At 44.6% G+C, this 19924-nt stretch overlaps 1 protein-coding gene across 1 annotated transcript in view; it reads left to right on the plus strand.

Moving 5' to 3' along the window:
• The window catches only part of LOC144806858 (uncharacterized), a 90727-nt gene extending 77038 nt beyond the window's left edge, over positions 1–13689 (plus strand). Inside the window, exon 2 of the mRNA XM_078673004.1 lies at positions 10170–13689. Within this exon, the coding sequence (XP_078529130.1) occupies positions 11168–12193 (1026 nt within the window). The 5' untranslated portion in view covers positions 10170–11167 and the 3' untranslated portion in view covers positions 12194–13689. The remainder of the gene's footprint in view (positions 1–10169) is intronic.
• Positions 13690–19924: the final 6235 nt, after the last annotated feature.

Consider the following 19924-nt stretch of genomic DNA (forward strand, 5'->3'; position numbering starts at 1 on the left):
AAAGCGGGGGCCGCGAGAAGCTAAGAGGAGGCTGGAGGCGGTAGGCGGTGCTGTCAACTCGCCCACAGGTGTGCTGTTCCCGGAGGCTCCTGGTCCGTGGAGTCCTCCCCTGTGCTAGCGGCGCGGTTCTCTTTGTCCCGTTGGGGGGAAGGTCAGCATGTCCTCCTGCTGCTGCCCACACAGCGCAACTTGCCCCAAACAACAATCCGCTTCCTCGAGCGGCTTGTCATATAATGTATTTTAACATTATATGTCAGCTCCATTCATGGAAAATCTACAGCTCACCCCCTCCAATCTTACTGACCAAGCAACGCTCCTGCCTGCCAGTGTCTCATTATTACCTATTTACTTCAGTGTTAATGAGGTGTGTGCTGGTTTACTTGTGTGAGTGTCTTTTAGCCTGTGTGTTTGCTTATGTGTGCATGTTTGTGTGCGTCTATTTGAATATCTGTTTGTGGGTGGTTTTTTTTTTCTATTTGTATTTATGTGTTTGTGTGCACCATTGTGGGTAGTTAGGTGTCTGTGTGTCCATGTTTGGTGTGTGTGTTTGTGGGTCTGTGCATCTCTTTGTATGTGTATTTCTTTGTGGGAGCACTCTTTTCTGTCTTTATCAAATGTGCATAACCTCTTCCTTAGAAGATAGAAATCCTCTTTTAATTAGGTATTCCCCATGCCTGCCCTATAAATTAAAGCACACATTAAATTACATTAGCACACACAATTTTTATGTATTCACAATCAATTATTAGGATAAGATTTTCAGTGTAAAAACTGTATTTGTAAATCATTATTTTGATCACAAACACAGATTGTTTATCCTCCACTCCAACTTTCAAAAACAATGTGTAACCTAGAGACATAGCTTCCATTAGTGCATCAGGTGCAGTGGCACCAGAGTCCACTGAACTCTAATTATTGCTGAATTTCACAGTTTAACACGGTCTTGTCATAACATTTGGACAACTTAACTAGATATGGTGATCTCCTGTATGTGGTGCAAGTACACCATATTAAGGAGTTTAGAGCCCTGTTCCTTGGGGAAGTTTACTTGCGAACCATAGAGGCTCGAAGGGGGAGCAGCCATAAAGACAAGCCCTAGAGCAGTCTGGAGGTCGGCTACCGTGTACCCTCTTATGCCCTCATTACAAGTAGCCTCTTTGTTTACTATGGGAAATATGAAATCCAGAAATATCGAGAATCTATTTACTTTAACACTGAAAACTGTCAACATTTCTGGGTGAAAATTTGGGAGAAATGAGGAATTACCAGGGGAATTGAGGCAGTATATCACAAAACGTGTAATAGGCGAATATATATATATATATATAGAGAGAGAGAGAGAGAAAAAGAGAGAGATATTTTCACTGAACCAAACAAAGGTTACAGGGACGTTATAGGTAGGAAATAGCATCAAAACCTTAGAAATTCACGGAAAAAACAAAGGTTACAGAGACGTTTACTTAGGTTACATTTTACACACGAAACCATAGAAACTCAGCAGTTATAGTTACCTGGGCTGACAATAACTTACACTTCCCACAATGCACTGCTTATGAAGCGGGCAGAGAAACATATGAAAAAATTGCTCCTGCCCGTAGAGCTCAGGATTTTAAGCTGCTCCCTATAGGTAGGAACAATCCTGGCTCCCGCTGGCGTCACAGGGACTTTGGGGGCCCTCAACATTGATCATGTGGGACGTGGTGCCCTGGGTGGGCTCAAGGGCACCCACCCTTTACCGGCAGGGCCATTTTTGTATATCTTTCATTATGCGTGGTCAAGGCATATGCATGGTAAAGACTTGCGTGGTAAAGGTGTTACGTGGTAAAGGCATACGTGGTAAAGGCATTTGTTGGAATGTATGACATTATAATTAGTCTAATCCTGCACTATCTCTTGACTTGAAACTAAACCCTGGGACTTGATAAATGGGACACAGACATCCCAAAAAAAGTGTAAAAGCACGTGTAGGAATGTCATCTTAGATTGTCATCACATGCCATTTCCCGAGCGCATTGTACCATTTCCCCAGTTGTGCCCGTATAAATGGTGTTATGAACATTATAGCACTACTCCCCGCCACGTTTGGAGGGTGATCCATTTCTCTTCCTTCACTGGAAGGAGAGTTACTCCCGCATTTTTTTGAAGTGAAACCTACGTGTCAGAAACAGTCAGATTGGGGTCTGTGAATGCTCACGTACTCACAAGTTAGGGTTCATTCACAAACTGACAAGGTGAAGCATGCGTGCGCTGCATTTACTAGTGTGTGATTCTACACATGCAAAACATGTACACCTGGCAGCGATCACCTGACTAGTTTTGTTTTTAAACATTGTTGAAAGAGCTGCTTAGTCCTAAAAACTCCAACTCTTTGTGCATAAATAAGATAAGCTGCAAACAACTCTTCTGGGGACACAGACAAACTCACTGACACCAAGAGAGAAACAGTAATAGCGCTTATTCACAGGCCCTGGGAAACCCCCTAGTCCTGCTCATCATACAGACCCATCTCCCTCCAAAACGTTCATGCATTCTAGCACACAACTTAGTCCCTTCATAATGGCCTTATGACTGCAAGTCACAGCAGTGGTGACATAATACTTTGCTGTTAATCAAATTGATGCTTTCCAACTCTGAGAGGACACTGGACACAATGTCCGCCAAGGGCCCGATTTATATTTAGGTGGATGGTTTATTCTGTCATAAATGTGGCAGGTGTCCCGTCCTCCCTATTAAAAGTGCATTATATCCTGTGGCAATTGTAATAAAGCGGACGGGATCTGTCATGTTTGAGGCAATAACCTGTCCGATAAACTCTAAATGAGGCCCCATGTCTGCAGCAAGTGTTGTAGAAGGAGCGAGAACCAGCATTATAGGAAGAGGGCCTAGAAGCAGATATAGTGCCAGAGGCTCTGAAAAGGGATCTGAGTTTGAGAGAGAGGACCAATAGCAAATGAACCCTTCAGTCTCTTGTTGGAACACCCGAGAGTGTTTCATAGGATGCTTTTGTCTTCTTATTAACTGATACCTGAACCCTCACCTGGATCTCCCCTCAAAGCAGACGGCCTCCAGGTGTTGTGTTTCTTGAGGCTCCGGTCACCTCAACTAAAGGCTCAATGTGGTGACACCCACGCAGCAAGTGTCCATGTGAGACCGCAAGAATAGGATCCAGTGGACACCAATACACCGCCTAGTACAGATAGAAGTAGATGCAGAGGGTTACACCCACCTAACTGTGTGCCTCCTCTGTACACCATAAGCCCCAACCTGTGCATCTCCTCTGTTTATACATCATAGACACCTACCTCTGCATCTCCTCTATTTATACCTCATGAGCACCTACCTGTGCACCACCTCTGTTTATACCTCATAAGCACCTACCTGTGCACCTCCTCTGTTTATACCTCGTAAGCACCTACCTGTGCACCTCCTCTGTTTGTACCTCATAAGCACCTACCTGTGCACCTCCTCTGTTTATACCTCGTAAGGACCTACCTGTGCACCTCCTCTGTTTATACCTCATAAGCACCTACCTGTGCACCTCCTCTGTTTGTACCTCATACGCACCTACCTGTGCACCTCCTCTGTTTGTACTTCATAAGCACCTACCTGTGCACCTCCTCTGTTTGTATCGCATAAGTAACTACCTGTGTACCTCCTCGGTTTATACCTCATAAGCACCTACCTGTGCACCTCCTCTGTTTGTACCTCATAAGCACCTACCTGTGCACCTCCTCTGTTTATACCTCAAAAGCACCTACTCGTGCTCATCCTCTGTTTTTACCTCATAAGCACCTACCTGTGCACCTCCTCTGTTTGTACCTCATAAGCACATACCTGTGCACCTCCTCTGTTTGTACCTCATAAGCACCTACCTGTGCACCTCTTCTGTTTATACCTCGTAAGGACCTACCTGTGCACCTCCTCTGTTTATACCTCATAAGCACCTACCTGTGCACCTCTTCTGTTTATACCTCGTAAGGACCTACCTGTGCGCCTCCTCAGTTTGTACCTCCCATACGAGCTTTTGAAACAAAGCTTGTGATCACCCTACTACCAACCATGGCCTCTGGACTATCAGGCTATGACTATTATCTGACGTCCTCTGTGTGCATTATTCAAGTGTGTCTCCCTGACTCACCCAAGTCAAGTCATAAGCTTTTATTCGATTTGAGAAATACAAATCATACAAGCATAAAAACATATAAAAGTAGTTCATTATATACATATTTGTTCTAAATATAGAGTGACTCAAAAAATCTCGGGAATAATACATAGAGAGGATGAGAACATATAGTGGCAGACGCTGGGCAACAATGCATGGTTAAAGGTAAAATATGAAGCCAATAAGTTAAAAAAGGTCATGCATGTACAGACAGGAATAGATATAATTGTCACACGAAGTGCTATCCTGGCAGCTGTACGTTTAAATGCAGAAATTCCTGTATAGCTTGGGGCAAACAATAGTACAGGGTTAAAAATATGATTCAAATGTAAGAGTTCCAGTATGGCTCGGGCAAGCAATAATACAAAGTTAAAAAAGTGATATGCTGTTAAGACATTTATGTACAGACAGGGATATATGAAGTTATGGCAGCACTATGCTCTTCCTGGCAGCTGTACATTTCAAGATAAAAGTGGCAACGAAGAAACAAATGTCCACATTCTCTAGGGAAGATAATAGCTCTAGGGCACTCTTTGAGGATCGGATATTATATTTTAAAAGGATAGGTTTTAGATACCTTACCCTTAAGAAGTGATAAAATTTGCAAAAAAGTAGAAAATGACAGCAGCTCTGGCGTGAGGTATTGTCACATGGGCAAGGAATCTCGGATCTTATTTTCTGATCTGGAAATGCGACAAGATGATGTACAATGCCCAACCTGACTCGGGTTAGTACAAATTGATGGGAGGGACGGGAAACGTTCAGAAGGTAGGCTTGAAACCCCGAAGTTAGGTTTAGTTCCTTGTAAAACTTCACGGTGGCTAACTTGCCATACACCTTATCTCGCCCTTTCTTTTTAAAATTTAAAAATGTTTGTTTAATTTCTTTTTTGGGAATTGCAACCGCCAGTTCTGGGTCAAGGAGAACATCTATTTCAAATAGAGTTTTATACCAGGAATGAATGTATTTCAACCATTGGATTCGTGATGAGTAGTCCAATCCTATACAATCAAGAATAATTTCTTGAGTGAATCGAGTCTCTGGCTTAGCCCAAATAGAACGCCACAATAAGAGTGGCCGAACGGCTGCTAAGTCAGAGATAAACTCGATCCCTACCTCATCATGAATTAGTTGGACAGAGGCGGAGGGGGGACACATAACAATCTTTTTAGAAACTTGTTTTCATCTTTTTGGAGCGAAGGGCCCTCGATATGACCCCACACTCCCGCCCCGTACAATGCAGAGGAAACACAACGTATATTATATATGTTAGTCATATCAGAAATACTTCTCAAACCAAGCTTGGATGCAAATCGGAATATACTACTGGTGGTCCGCATCATTTTCAAACTTATGTTATCAAACTCGGGTATCTAAGACCCGTCGCTGCCGTAAGTAATTCCCAGATAACAGAATGATTTGACGTATGTCATCTTGTCGCTGTCCAGGAAAAAACTGTGCTTCAGTTTATTTACAGAGTGCCCACACGACATTATATAAGTCTTAGATTTATTCACGCGGAGCCTCCTATTTTGAATGAACTGCGCGAATCTGTCAATCAGTCGCTGTAACCCATTCTGGGTGCGAGATAAAAGAACAGCGTCGTCCGCATATAGTAGGATTGGGACAGGTTTGCCTCCAATCAGGGGAGCATCTACTGCGATATCAGTCAGGATGCTATCAATATGATTAATGAAAAGGGAAAATAAAAGAGGGGCCAGTACGCATCCCTGGCGGATACCACGTGAAACTTTGAAAAACGGCGTGCATTCGCCTAGGGTGCCATAACGAACCTTACAAGATAGTTTCTCGTAAAGCCTGGCCAGAAAATGGACTATTTCCTTCGGTGCCCCTGACTCTAGCAAAACCTGCCAGAGAATAGCGTGATCAACTAGGTCGAACGCGCTGCTCAGATCAGCAAAACATAAAAAAAGGTTGCCTTTTTTAACTACAGTATATTTGTTAATAATAAGGTCCAAATTTACGCATTGCTCCAGAGTGCCCATACCTTTCCTGAAGCCATATTGCACTTTTGTTAAAATATTCATGTCTGTGGCCCAAGTTTCTAGTCTTTTGAGCAAAATTCTGCTCATGACCTTTACTGAGGCGTCCAACAAAGAAATTGGTCGGTAGTTGGAAGCCTCTGATTTACTGCCTTTTTTAAAAAGGGGTATAATAACTGATTGGCCCCAAGAGGGAGGAATATTACCTTCTGCTGCACAGTTAAAAGTCCTCACCAAAATAGGAGCCCACAAATTTGGTTCTGATTTTAAAAGATCGATGGGTACCCCATCAGGGCCCGGGGCCTTCCCCCCCTTGCTATTGGAAAGCCCTTCAAGGCCCTCTTCCAGGGTTACCTCCAAAGGTAGAGGTATCCAGGAGGAGGACTCAGTAGCTGATGTGGTTAGGGATGTCCCTTCTGGGTTAAAAATATTAGTGAAGTGGATAATCCACTCATTACATGAAACGTAGGAAGGTTATTTCCGGACAACCATCAGTGTTTAAAAAGGGGCTGTTAATTGTTTCCCAGTAAAGTTTACAATTTTTGGTCTCGGCTGCTTCCTTCAACTTATCCCACGCTTCACATTGTAAGACCTTTTTCCTTTTAGAGATTGCCATTTTATATTGACCCTTAGTTGTTTTACACCATTGCTGTCTCGGGGTTTGATACCTAGAGCTTTTTTCAATTCCCGTAGAGCTACTGTACAGGGTTTATCAAACCATCCCCATTTTGTAGTTCTGTTGGATGGGGATTTCTTAGTAAAAATGCCTTCAATGATGGTATTGATCTTGATAAATTGTGACATCAAGAGATCAGGGTTGATTACATTTTTTAAGCAGTAACTAATTTCAGTTTTGCAACTGACTATGACCTCCCTCTGTTTGGCCATAGAGATGGTTCCAGACCATTTAATCCTCGGACCATTAGGTCTAATCGGAACTATTGCAGTAGAGCAAGTTTCTCCTGTCGCTAATTTTGCACCCCGTCCCGGTAGGGTAACGCAGATGCTGTTGTGATCACTGAGGCTTTCCTCTCTGATACAAAGGTTTAGAAAGTCTCCTGTACTGGAGAACAAAATATGGTCAATGAAAGTCCCAGCATCCCTCCCTGTAAAAGTGGGGCAGATATCGTTCGAGCTGTTTTTGTTACAGCTTAATAGATGTAAGTCTAGTTTAATTAGCAGTTTGTTAAGAATTGTGCCATATTGGCAATGTGGGAAGTGAGGAGAATCTTCGCCCTCACCCATAACCCCCCGATGATTAACTGTCTCTGTTCCAAAGCCACAGGGATTCCCTTTTGATAAATGACAGGGCTGCAGATTAAAGTCCCCTGCCCATAGGATGTCTGCCCTTCTATTTGCGATGCCCAAAACCCTTATGATTTCTTTTTCCAGAGGGAATAAAATATTCCCTCTGGATGCATCAAAGATGTTATTATAAAAATTGACAAGGACCAAATCATTTCCCTTGCTACATTCGACCCTCACTACCTGGCTATGGGTTCCCACAATTGTGCTACTTCTGACTTTACAGTTGCACAACTTGTTGGACAGGAGTAGCAGAAGGCCCCCCTTAGCCCTACCTGAGCTGGATTTGGTGGCATTGAGGCAATGGGATGAATAGCCTTCTATATTTATTTGCTCTTGGCACCAAGTTTCTTGAAGGAGGATTATATCAAATCCTTCCCCTATAAACTTGGGCCAGAACGGGGTGTTCAGTTTCCCTGCAATTCCGGCAATATTCCAGGAAATAAGGGTGAGATCGGCATGCTCGGTTCGGCCATATGCAACCTGCTTCGGTCGAGAGGCACGGGCAACGATCAGGTTGTCCACCTTGGCACTCACACATGGGGCAGTCTTAAGAGCACCAAGGACCATGCCTGCTTCGTTACTATTACATGGAACATCTCTCAGCTGATACCCATCTACAGGCCCACAAATAGGGACCTGGTTGTTACAGGGGTAGGATTTGAGTGGGGGAGGTTCTAGGGGGCTGCCTTCCTGAACGGAAACCTCCCGTGTGGCCTCATGTCCACTAATGGAAACACGGTCCATAGAAGGGACTACACGATCACTAGGGTAGATTTGTTGCATACATGCATTTGACCCTACCTCCCTATTGTCAGACTGACTCACCCAACAATGAACCCTGTAGAGTGAGTACACAGACAGAGGGGAGTCAAGAGCTGAAGGACATGGAATGAGGTAAACCTGTATAAAAGAAATATGGGATGGGAGAAATGAGACTTCACCTGTGGACATCAGACACCTCCTCCTGCTCTACCAAAGCCCTGTTGAGTCACAAAGTAGCATCCTGGCCTTCAGACAGACAACAAGAAGTCAAATATATTGTAAATGTTGAAAAACAAAAACAAATATTAATATGCACACATCTGTTGGGTGCCGGTATAATTCAGGAAAATTATTGGTTGTGATGGATTTTATAAATGACTGATATCGTTGAATAATAAATGACATGATTTAATGTTTGTTTGCCATATCTGTGTGCGCAATATAAAGATGGGCCATTGGAATAACCCCTCATTCTGTTTTACAAAAAAGCCCTGGAAGGAGCTGCTGATTGAAATACAACAGGATCATAACTTTATCTACTTTAGGAAGAAGTAAAGACTCACTTTTTAAGTTGTATTTCAGAGCAGAATCAGTCAATAGTACAAGGGAGATGGATATATATTACGCTGATAGAAAATCCACCTCAACTCAGGATAATGCTCCAGTCTTCCAGGTTAGAAGGATCCAGAAATGCTTGAGCCCGGAGGGCTGTAAAATGTGTTGAAGGTGACTTAGGGCCTTATTACGAGTGTGGCGGTCTTCCAATGGGACTACCACAATGGAGGTACCAGGCAGACTGCCAAGCCCATTGTGAGCCCGCTGCCCGATTACGACCTAAATCCAGGGTGGGTGGGTGGTGCAGCAGCGTTCTCGCGGCGGCTGTATTAGGCTCATTTGAGAGTCTAAACAGCATACCACCACCTTAAGAGTGCCTGCAGCACGTTCCTGCACCATGTCATGCATGCCACACTGTGCAGGAACAAAGGTGCAATTCCATGGGGTGGCGCAACATGTGCCCCCCGCATGCAACCCCAGGAGCAGAATCGGCCGGGGCCCTGTGAGGGCCCCCTTACCTGCATGTCCTTTATCCTTTTCATGGTGGGATCCCCGCCATGAAAAGGACGGTGGATATGCTGACCGTAATATGCTCGGCGATGTCGGCATCGGCACTGCCAACATATTCAGGGTGTTTGCAGACAGCGGGATCCTTGATCCTGGCGGGGTGGCGGACTCATGGCAATCCCACCACCACACTCATAATACGGCGGTCAGACCGCCAGGATGGTGGCAGTTGGATCGCCACCATGCGTACGGCGATCATGAGGGTCGTCGCACTCGTAGTAAGGCCCTTAATGAGCTGCAAGGTAAAAGCGTGAGTTGGCATTTGAGCTGATCCAGTGTGAACAGGAAAGCATTGTGAAAAAGGTGTCTGGAGTTACCTTTGTCATATATATTTTCTAAAGAGTTACCTTTGTCATGTATACTTCCTGAAGAGTTACCTTTGTTATACACTTCCTGAAGCGTTACCTTTGTTATACACTTCCTGAAGAGCCACCTTTGGTAGATACTTCCTGAAACTAAATTAACGGCATCGCTTCCTGATTCCTCTCTTTATCCACAATCTGTTCTGTTTAAATGAAATCTTGTCCATGTACATCTACCTAAAACTCTACCTGTAGCACGAGTGCTCTGTGGCTGCCCTTTCTTTAGTAAGTTACTCTGTGAATAATGGTAAATCACTGCCTTTTCAGAAGTAAATAAGATGTGACATGTTCAACCACAGTTTTAATGAAATATCCATGTATGCTAAAATGTTCCTCACTAAATTTCAAATATGCTAGAGAAGAGATGTCTTCTACAGCTGGTTAAATATTGTGTATTCACATTCTATTACATTTGCATTTAGTAATATTGCATTTCTTTACATCCAACAGAAAATAAGCCTTAAATGCACGGATTGATTATGAATAATGAAGATAACACATCAAACCTGCAAAAATTATCAAAAATAAGGAGCTCCAAAAACATCAGTGCAATCACAGGCAGAGGACAGATCCAGGAAAACGCAGTCAAAGGCAATTCAGTGAGTGTCCGAGTCTGAGATCTGCACCTCGACACCCCAAGACAAAGAAATTACCTCAACAAAATTAAGGCAACAAAACTGACAAACCACCTGCTGTATAAACAAGCGTCCAACACCAGCTTTGATCATGAGGCCGGTATGAGAGTTGGAGGAAGGTCTCGTGTCTATTTGAGATCCATAGCTTGGAACAAACTCCCTCTTCCGTTTTGAGCTGTTAGCAACATGATAATGTTTAAAAAAGGTTGAAAACTTGGCTTTTTGTCCATGTTTGAAACAACCGGATTTACATTCTTTCTGACCTGTGCTTTGCCCCGGGACACTCTTTGGAGTAGCTGTACACATTACGAGTCGCTTCACCATCATGATATGGCTAGAGCAGTGCTTCGCTATCTAAACTGGCAACAGACCAGCATTCAGTGCTCTAGGTGTATTGTTAACTCTTTCTAGCCAAACCACAGGCACCAGGGAAAAGCACAATGAAGTGGAGCCTAACAACTAAGGCTAAAGGAAAGCAGAGTTCTGCTCTCTGAAGTACAGAGTATTGTCCCAATTTGCACCTACCGGAAGGAATATTAAGCTTTACCCTCAAGCATGCAAAGCCATTATCCAATCTAAAGATGCAATCACCCACAAGGAAGTCTTACTGATATTATGAATGTGGCAGGTATTTAGTGACTCTTGTATATTATTGTTAAATAGGAAATCAAGCGTCCAAAATAAATCAAGTGGTTTATTAACTATGCTGACCCTTCAGGAAACATGGTCAGGAGAAAAATCGTGCAATTGCACTGAATATGTCAAGAACTTTAGCCAATTAGAAACCATAAAAGAGCATCAGCGAATACAAACATGGGAAAACCATACCATTGCACTGAATGTGTGAAGAGCTTCAGTCAGTTAACAGACCTCCGAAGACATCAGCGAACACACACAGGGGAAAAACCATACCATTGCAATAAATGTGTAAAGAGCTTCAGTCAGTTAACAGACCACCGAAGACATCAGCGAACACACACAGGGGAAAAACCATACCATTGCAATAAATGTGTAAAGCGCTTCAGTCAGTTATCACATCTCCAAAGACATCAGCGAATACACACAGGGGAAAAACCATACCATTGCAATGAATGTGTGCAGAGCTTTAGTCAGATATCAAACCTCCACACACATCAGAGAATCCACACAGGGGAAAAATCCTACCATTGCAAGGAATGTGTGCAGAGCTTCAGTCAGTTATCACATCTCCAAAGACATCAGCGAATACACACAGGGGAAAAACCATACCATTGCAATGAATGTGTGCAGAGCTTTAGTCAGATATCAAACCTCCACACACATCAGCGAATACACACAGGGGAAAAACCATACCAATGCTGTGAATGTACGAAGAGCTTCAATCAGATTTCACAGCTACAAACACATCAGAAAATACACACAGGGGAAAAACCATACCATTGCAGTGAATGTGTGAAGAGCTTCCGTCGGTTACAAGAACTCCAAACACATCAGAGAACACACACAGGGGAAAAACCATACCATTGCAGTGAATGTGTGAAGAGCTTCAGTCACATTACATATCTCCGCACACATCAGAGAATACACACAGGGGCAAAACCATACCAGTGCAGTGAATGTGTGAAGAGCTTCAGTCAAATGACACACCTCCACACACATCAGAGAATACACACAGGGGAAAAACCATACCAGTGCAGTGAATGTGTAAAGAGCTTCAGTCAGTTAACAAGCCTCCGGAGACATCAGCGAATACACACTGGGGAAAAACCTTACCATTGCAGTGAATGTGGAAGTAGTTTTACTTACTCTTCAACATTAAGAAATCATCAGCGAGCTCACAAAGGGGAAAAAATCTTTTAAATCCTAAGCAAGCATCAGCGAACACACGCAGAAGAAAAGCCATTCAAGCGCAGTGACTGTGTGAAGAAATGTAGTTAATTATCAAGCCTATGTAGACATCCGCTTACACACACTCTGTAAATACCATACAACTGTAGTGAGTGTAGAAGTACCTTTAGGAAATCTTTCGCATTAAGGATTCATCCGTTAATGCTCACAGAGAAAAATCCTTTCAGGTGCAGTGAATGTGTGAATATCTTCTGTCAGTTACTTAACCCACAAATACATCAACTAACATACACAGAGTAAAAAAGAGCATTGCAATGAATGTCAGAAGTGATTTTGTTAATTGCAAACACACCTGGGGTAAACCTTACAAGTGTACTAAAAGTGTGACAAGCGTTAATCAATTTCTAATCCTACATAGACTCAGCGAACACACACCTTCATTTAACTCACTTAGAAATAATCCTAGAGATGCAGTGAATTCAAAAAGAACTTAAGAACATTAACAATAATATTGACTCATCTGAGGACATAGACAGGAGCAGAACAGTGCAGGTATTGTGAGATGAAGGAATTACAGGAACAAGTATATAATTATGTGGGTTATTCAAATACAAGATGAATGAAGACTCGACTAGAAGAAATGAAGAAAACCAAAGATTTGTAGAATATTAAAAGTGTCTGTTCCCAGTGATTGTTCACTTCGGTACACATAGAAAAACAAAGTGATATAACAGGAAATCCACTGGGAGACTAGCTCAATGTGGTATAAAAGAAAAGAAACACTGGTGGTTTTTATTTGGCGATGAAGAGTTACAAAGAAAAACATCCAAGTGTTCCTGTTCATGCTACCTGTAAAAGTGTAGGGATGAATACAATTCTGCCTGCACACATTGCTATATTAGCATAAGTGAGTTAGTTGCGAAAACGCCATTTTGCTGCTTTTGCACATGACACTACATGTCTCTGTTTTTATAAAGACACACTGCTTGCTTTTCCTTCACATGAGAATGATCTGTTTTTCACATCTCTAGACTCACACTGCGACCTCAAGTCTGCACAAAGTGTTCAAGGTTAAAATACCAATGTATGCTGTTGATGCAGGTTTATCGGCCCACGCTCTAGATACAACACAAACACAGCTGCTCATTTCTGAAACTCAGGTGCTTTTAATATTGCACTGCATACATGAGACTGGCACTTGGAAAAAAAACTTTCAATCAACAAAGAACTGTGCTGAGCTGGGATGTGATTCACTTCACCTGACTTTGGAGGTATGCGGTCCCCGTTTTAACCTAGAGATCCTCTATTATTATAATACCTAGCAAGGGGAGGGTAGTAGACAAGGCGCTATAGACCTGGTTCCACTATCATTATGATATGATTTCTCCCTTTGTATTTTATGAAATTGTAACAATGCTGATTGTATTGATTTTTTGCATATTTTTACTTATGTTAGCAAATATACTGCATCTTAGAGCACGTAGTTGAAATAAACATTTTAAACTATACCTTGTCTCTGATTACTCACATTGTGGACATTTATGAGAATAAAAATGAAAGAGTGTTCTTGATTCCCACTATTCCTGAGAGGTCCCAAACTCACTTGTTCTGGGTTGTCTAATCATTGGTAGCTTTTCTGTAGTACAGAGAACGAATGAGACACTGATGCTAGTTGGATAGGGGTTCTGGGCACTGAGGTGGGTTTTTGGTACACCACAATACACCGAGGTCCTGGTTTCCTGCGCATAGTTCTGTGCATGAGCAAAATCCCCGCAACATGGCGCCCAACGTCTTGATTAGTGCTTGTATCTGTCCACAATACCCTCACCACTGTTTCCGGTTAACAGGCGTGACGGATTAACCTACCTATACGAATGTGTTATAGGTTAATTCAAGCTTGAGATTTATAAAAAAGGTTCACGTTTTGAATAACTACCCTTTTTGTGCTGCAATTTATATAAATTGTTTTTCTTCTCTATATCCTTATGTGTGATATTGATATAGCTCAGCATAGTCGGGCAGCGCTCCGGCGTCATCTGACGCAGTTTGGAGTACCAGACGATGGTATGTCTGTTATCTTTGTGGTGAGTGCTAATTCGGCGTTCCCCTTTGAGTTTTTCTACTCTTGGGTCACGATTCCTGCAATAAATGCGGATGAGGATATGTTCCAAACATACACTCACACTGCGATTCCTATGAACTATACTCCATATAGGACACAAGAGATTCCAATTTCGGCATGGCAGCATCGTGTTTGGTTTAATGGCACCCTCCCCCACTCCATAACTCCGGTTCGGTTAGGTCCCTTGTCAATTCCTGGGGCCACTTTGCCAGTCTTAGCCGGGTTCACACCATATCCACGTTATCTCAATGCCCCGATTGACGACTTGTGTCAACTTTATACCTCTTTTGTTGGGGTACATAGGGCTTTAGTTCATTATGTTTTTTGCAGCGCAACAAGTTGGACCGGCCGGGATGCCGATTAGTCCCGTCATGGTTAATTCGGTTAATTCGGTAATGGGAAAGCACCCCCAAACTAAGTACGAAATGCCTTATTGGTTTGCTGAGAAATTTCACCAACTGGAAGCAGTGTTTCCTAATACCACTCCTGTGGAAAAACACAGGATTCTCACAATTAGCTTGCAGAAAGACTTATTGCCAGAGGTAACAGATTGTGAGAATTGGGGTAAAGTATTTGCAGCAGTATATGCAAAGTGTTTCGGCATGCCATCTATGACTGTCTTGCCCTCTGTGATCAAGCGTGTTCAGGATGAGCACAGTCCGGAGGCGGCTGTCGAGTTGAGAATGAGGCTCTTTGGAGTGTTTGATGTAGTTGCTGATATCATCTTTTGTAATGTAAAGGGAGATGCGGTTAACTTTCAGGTGTTGAATGCTTTGCGCCTTGTCCCAGACGTCGTCTAACCCCGAGCGTTACCGAGAATTATTGCGGAGGCTTATAAGACCATTGGTCGCAATAGTTTGGGTGTTAAGCCTTTTGCTAAAACGGCAACTCAACCGCAGACTCAGATGGCAAAGTCTACTTAAGACGACCGTCCAAATTTTCCAAAACAGAATTGGAAGAATAAAAAACAGAGGAAGCAGCAATAGAAACAGGGGTCGCGTCCGGCGTCGCCGATACCAGTGTCTACCGAGCGCACTTATGATTTGTGCGACCACGCAAGAATTAGGTCTCCTGATAGATTTCAGGTACCTGAGCAACATTCTCGTCGTTCTGCAGAGGAAACATCGGGCACGCAAGCCGGTGGCGGAGAACACGGCAGGGGTCGGAGTGCCCCAGAAGGACGTGAGCGACCCCGCCCCTCTGATGGTAAAGGCAAGCAGGACAACTTGCCACGTTAACGCCTTTATTTTCAGAAAAATAAAGTTGCTGCGTTAACCGTAAGGTATGCCACGGCTAGTGAGAACATAGCTTCGGAACCTGACATGGACATTAACGCTGCTCGACAGCGCAGCGGAGGTTACAATAGTGCGGCAAGCACTGCAGCCATATCTGAAGGCGACAGCAACTGATACTTTTATTAATCAATCAATCAGAGTACTTGTAAAGCGCGCTACTTACCCATGAGGGTGTCATGGGTTCTTATGCCATTGCAAGTTAATCCCTTTAATTATGCATGTTCTCGTATTGTGTGACAAGTACTGTTTATTGTGTGGCAAGTACAGCTAGTGATTCATTTGTAGCTATCAATGTTTGTTGGTACATTTTCTTGCAGCTAGCAATGATTGTTACTGTTCAAGTTTTATGCACGTGTAGAACTGAATACAAGAGCCTTTTCACTCTCACGTTTTGAACGGTTTCCTGAATACACGTGAGCAGGTGAAGGAACGCCCAAGCAAAGACTATAAATACCCTGCCCTCGCTCACAGTGATGCTTCGCTTCGTGCAACAGCATCACCGTGAGTGTTCCTGTTTGGCATCTGAGCCCCGTCTGATTCAGTCCCTTTCTTTTGGTTCTGCTTCCCTCCCGTCTGGAATTCCTCCCGCTAGCTTCTGTTCCCGATTCCCTTAGAAAACCTCAGTTCCCGTTTTCCCTTTAAAAACTTACCTTCCCCTTTTGTGATTCCTTCGTCGTCCTCCGATCTCCGAAAGGCACTGGAGGCTTCAGTTCCCTCGATCTTCAGTTCTGGTTGAGCCTTCTCTCGTCGATCTGATTTCCTGTGTAAAGAAGTAAGAGATCTGGTTACCAAGCAACTCAGGATCAAAAGACAAGCATTGGTAAAGACAAGCTTCTTATTTGTAAAAGACTCGAGAGCTGGAAAATCATTTTCTTTGATTGTAAAACGGATTTTTGGAACTTGGCATATATTTAAAGCAAGTTTATTTTCAATTGTCATTTCTAATGAACATAGTTTTTTTTTTTTTTTTTTGAAAACCTTTATTGTACAGAAAGAGCTCACAAATACGGGCCTACAACCCACCGGGCTGGCCACCACAGAGCCGAATGTCAGGAGCAATGCACAGAGTATCACAGTATACAAAGGCAAAGAAACAGGAGAAATAACAAGCATCTTAGAGCAATCACAGGAGAGAAGAATTAGAAAGGTAGTTTTCATATTTTTAAAGGACGGGTTAGGGAGTACAGGAGTATGGCGGGCCGAGAGACAAACCAAAGGGGCGGGGCCGCGGCGGGCAGCAATACAATAATCGTAAAAAACACAGGAGAAGCAAATACGAAATAGGCATACCAATAAGCACCGGTCAAACCAACAGACATGAGGAAAGGCCATCGCACACATCGTCCAACGCCCGCCCACCGCAGCTACCACCTGTCCCACCGAACAGTACAGAAAAGGACCCAAATACAAGAGCAATACGAAACGGACCCCCAATAAAAGAAAGGAACCCCGCATAAGGGGGGGGGGGGGAAAGGAAGGGGGAAGAAGGAAAGGAAGGGACTCTTATCCAAACACCCGCCCCCGGGCGACGAAACAGGAAAACAATAACCCGGTACAAATAGACATTGAAAATACAGAAAACACACCCAGCAAATCAGAATCATCGTGATACCGGAAAAATACCGCAGAAAGACACCAGGGGGACAGACGACGAGACAGAGCCCCGAAAGAAGGGATACACAAGGGCCATAGAACCAAAAAGGGAGAAGAAAGGAGGAAAAAGATCCCCCAAAAACAGCAACAGACCCCCCCACCCACCCCACAAGCCCACCCTACACCCCTGCAGAAGGCTACGGCCAACCCCCCAGCAGCGTGCCTGTCGCCCTAAATAGAACCCGAAATATAGGAGAAAGAAACAAGGTAGAAACAAAGGCAAAAAAGAGGGGCCAGGGAAAGGAAGGAACATCACACACGGGAGAGGGCAAAAAACAGTATTATCTGCAACCATCCCACCACCTGTGAAAAGGAGAGAGGCAGAGCCCACGGGAAGTTAAAACGACATCAGGATAAGTTTCAGGAGTCCCACGAAGTTACGCAACATCACAACAGCACATGTCGGTCATAGATCAAAAATAAGACTACTGCATATAATAAGTCACTTCAGCCCTGTCCGCTTTTGTCCAAGGTTGTAATCATCCAAACAAACAAAGTCCAAACGACGAGGGACACAGGGTTCAGGAGGAAATCCAGCGGCATTCCGGTGGAGAAACGTGAAAGAAAATACGGAGAATATAAAAAGGTTACGGCACAATCTTCGCACCGCAGGCACAGTTCTATGGAAAAGTCCGACGAGGCAAGCCCAGCTGGGTCGGCACAGGCGCCCCGGCCGGGGAGCCGACGCGATGAGAAACAGAAAGGATCATCGAGGCCTGGACAGGATGTAAACGGACCGCAGACCAGCGGCCGAGGCAACAAAGCAGGACGACGAAGGGCGTCGGAGAGTCTCCAATTCAAGGATGCGGTCTCCGCCGGAGGCACAGAGACCAGGAGCACACCAGCCGTACCCTGCAACAAGGAAGCAAAATCCAACGACGGGGGCCCGCATAAATCAAAAAGTGGGTCCGCCTCCACAGGGGAAACAGGCGCAGCCACGGAAGTCCGCCAGGAGTATAGTGCATCCAGGACAACTTGAAGTGCAGGAAACCCTTCACAAGATCCGGCATCCGGGCCGTGTGACGGGCCCCCAGTGCTCGCCCAGGCCCGGCAGGGACTCCCAGGGTCGGCCGCCATCTTAGGAGCCCAGCAAGCCCTCGGTCGTCGGGGGCCCCGGCCGGAGCAACACCAAAGCAAAAGGAGGTCAGCCGAACTGCGGCGGGTCGCCCCAAGGCAGGAAGGAGACCCACCAGAAGAAGGATGTTCGGCGGCCCCCTCGTGCCGCCGGCCCTGTTCTCCGAGCCCGGGCGGAAAATTCAAAATGGCCGGGCCGGGGAACAAAGGGGGGACCAAGCCGGATAAATGAGGAGGCTCTCCCGCAGGAGGCAGCGTCCGCGCCCCTAGGCCCAGGCCAGTCGGGTTCGCCAGCGGGCACAGCCGGCCTATTCGCACATCAGCCCCCGCAACCAGATCCACAGCGCCAGCAAGGGCCGACCATCGCGCTCCGTCACGTCCCGTCGCTGCCAGGAGGTCCAGGCCAGTCCGCCCCGAAGGCTCCGAGCGGGACCACCGCACAGGATCGACAGCACCCAGGAGCACCGGAGCAACGGGTAAGTGTCCGCAAAGTGCCCGCGGTACCGAAACACCGCAAGGAGGGCTTCCCGGGGCAGGAGAAATACAGGATAATCGAAGAAAAACAGGTGGTTGAACGGAGCCGAGCTAAAACGCGGCCATCTCGGTCGCGAGCTAGGCTCCTCCCCTGTCTAATGAACATAGTTGATGGACAAATCAATATAGAAAATCGTTATTGACATTTCATCAGAGACAATAACTGTTTTATTAAAAAAACCTAAACAGTGTTTTGAAGATTCTTTAAGTCATTTGTATTCAATGTATAATTTGGCATAGGAGAATTCGTATGCAGGACAGAATTCGTATACAGGACAGAGGTTAAACTTCCTAAAAGGAGGATATTGTTGTTTCTTTTTTTGTCTTTTATTCTCAGAATCCCTTTTACGGAAAGCAGCACACACTTGTCAGGTAGGCCACGTTTGGTGTGAAATTGAATACTAAATCAAACACTAATCATTAACCAATGATTGCTGATATCTTGGTGCATTGTTTTGATTATTCATTTTATTTGCATATTGACCTTTAAGGCATTAACCCAGAAGTATTGAAACCTGACAATCATAGGAGTGTTAGAAAGGGCTTCACAGATATAGGTATGTAATAGTTATTTTAGCATTATTTCAAAAGAAAATCAAAGTGTTATTTTGAGACTTGAAGGATCGTTGTTATTTTGTGAAGGTACGAATGAACCTGAAGTCTTGAACACTTCAAAGAGAAACCGAGCTGCCATCTCAGGAAGAGATCCAGTGTTGTTTGTCTTGTTTCTCTATCCACTTCCCCTTTCCCTTGTGGATTACACAGTTGTGCAAGTGCTAAACTCTTTGCTGACTGATTAGTTCATAGGGGGTTGGGAGCGTGCATCTCCAAGAAGGAAACAACAGGAGCCTCGTGTGTGAACGCTTGACAGAGGGTCTGAAGGCGCTATGGTGAGGGGGGTGCTGCTACTGCTCGAAGAGCCAGGTCTTGAGGAGTCTTCGGAAGGCGAGTCGGTCTTGGGTCTGCCCTATGTGGGTAGGGAGGGTGTTCCAGGTCTTGGCGGCGAGGTAGGAGAAGGATCTGCTGCCGTAGGTCAGACGTTGGATGCGGGGGACAGCGGCGAGA

The sequence above is a fragment of the Lissotriton helveticus genome, chromosome 1_2 (genome assembly GCF_964261635.1).
Source record: "Lissotriton helveticus chromosome 1_2, aLisHel1.1, whole genome shotgun sequence".
NCBI lineage: Eukaryota > Metazoa > Chordata > Amphibia > Caudata > Salamandridae > Lissotriton > Lissotriton helveticus.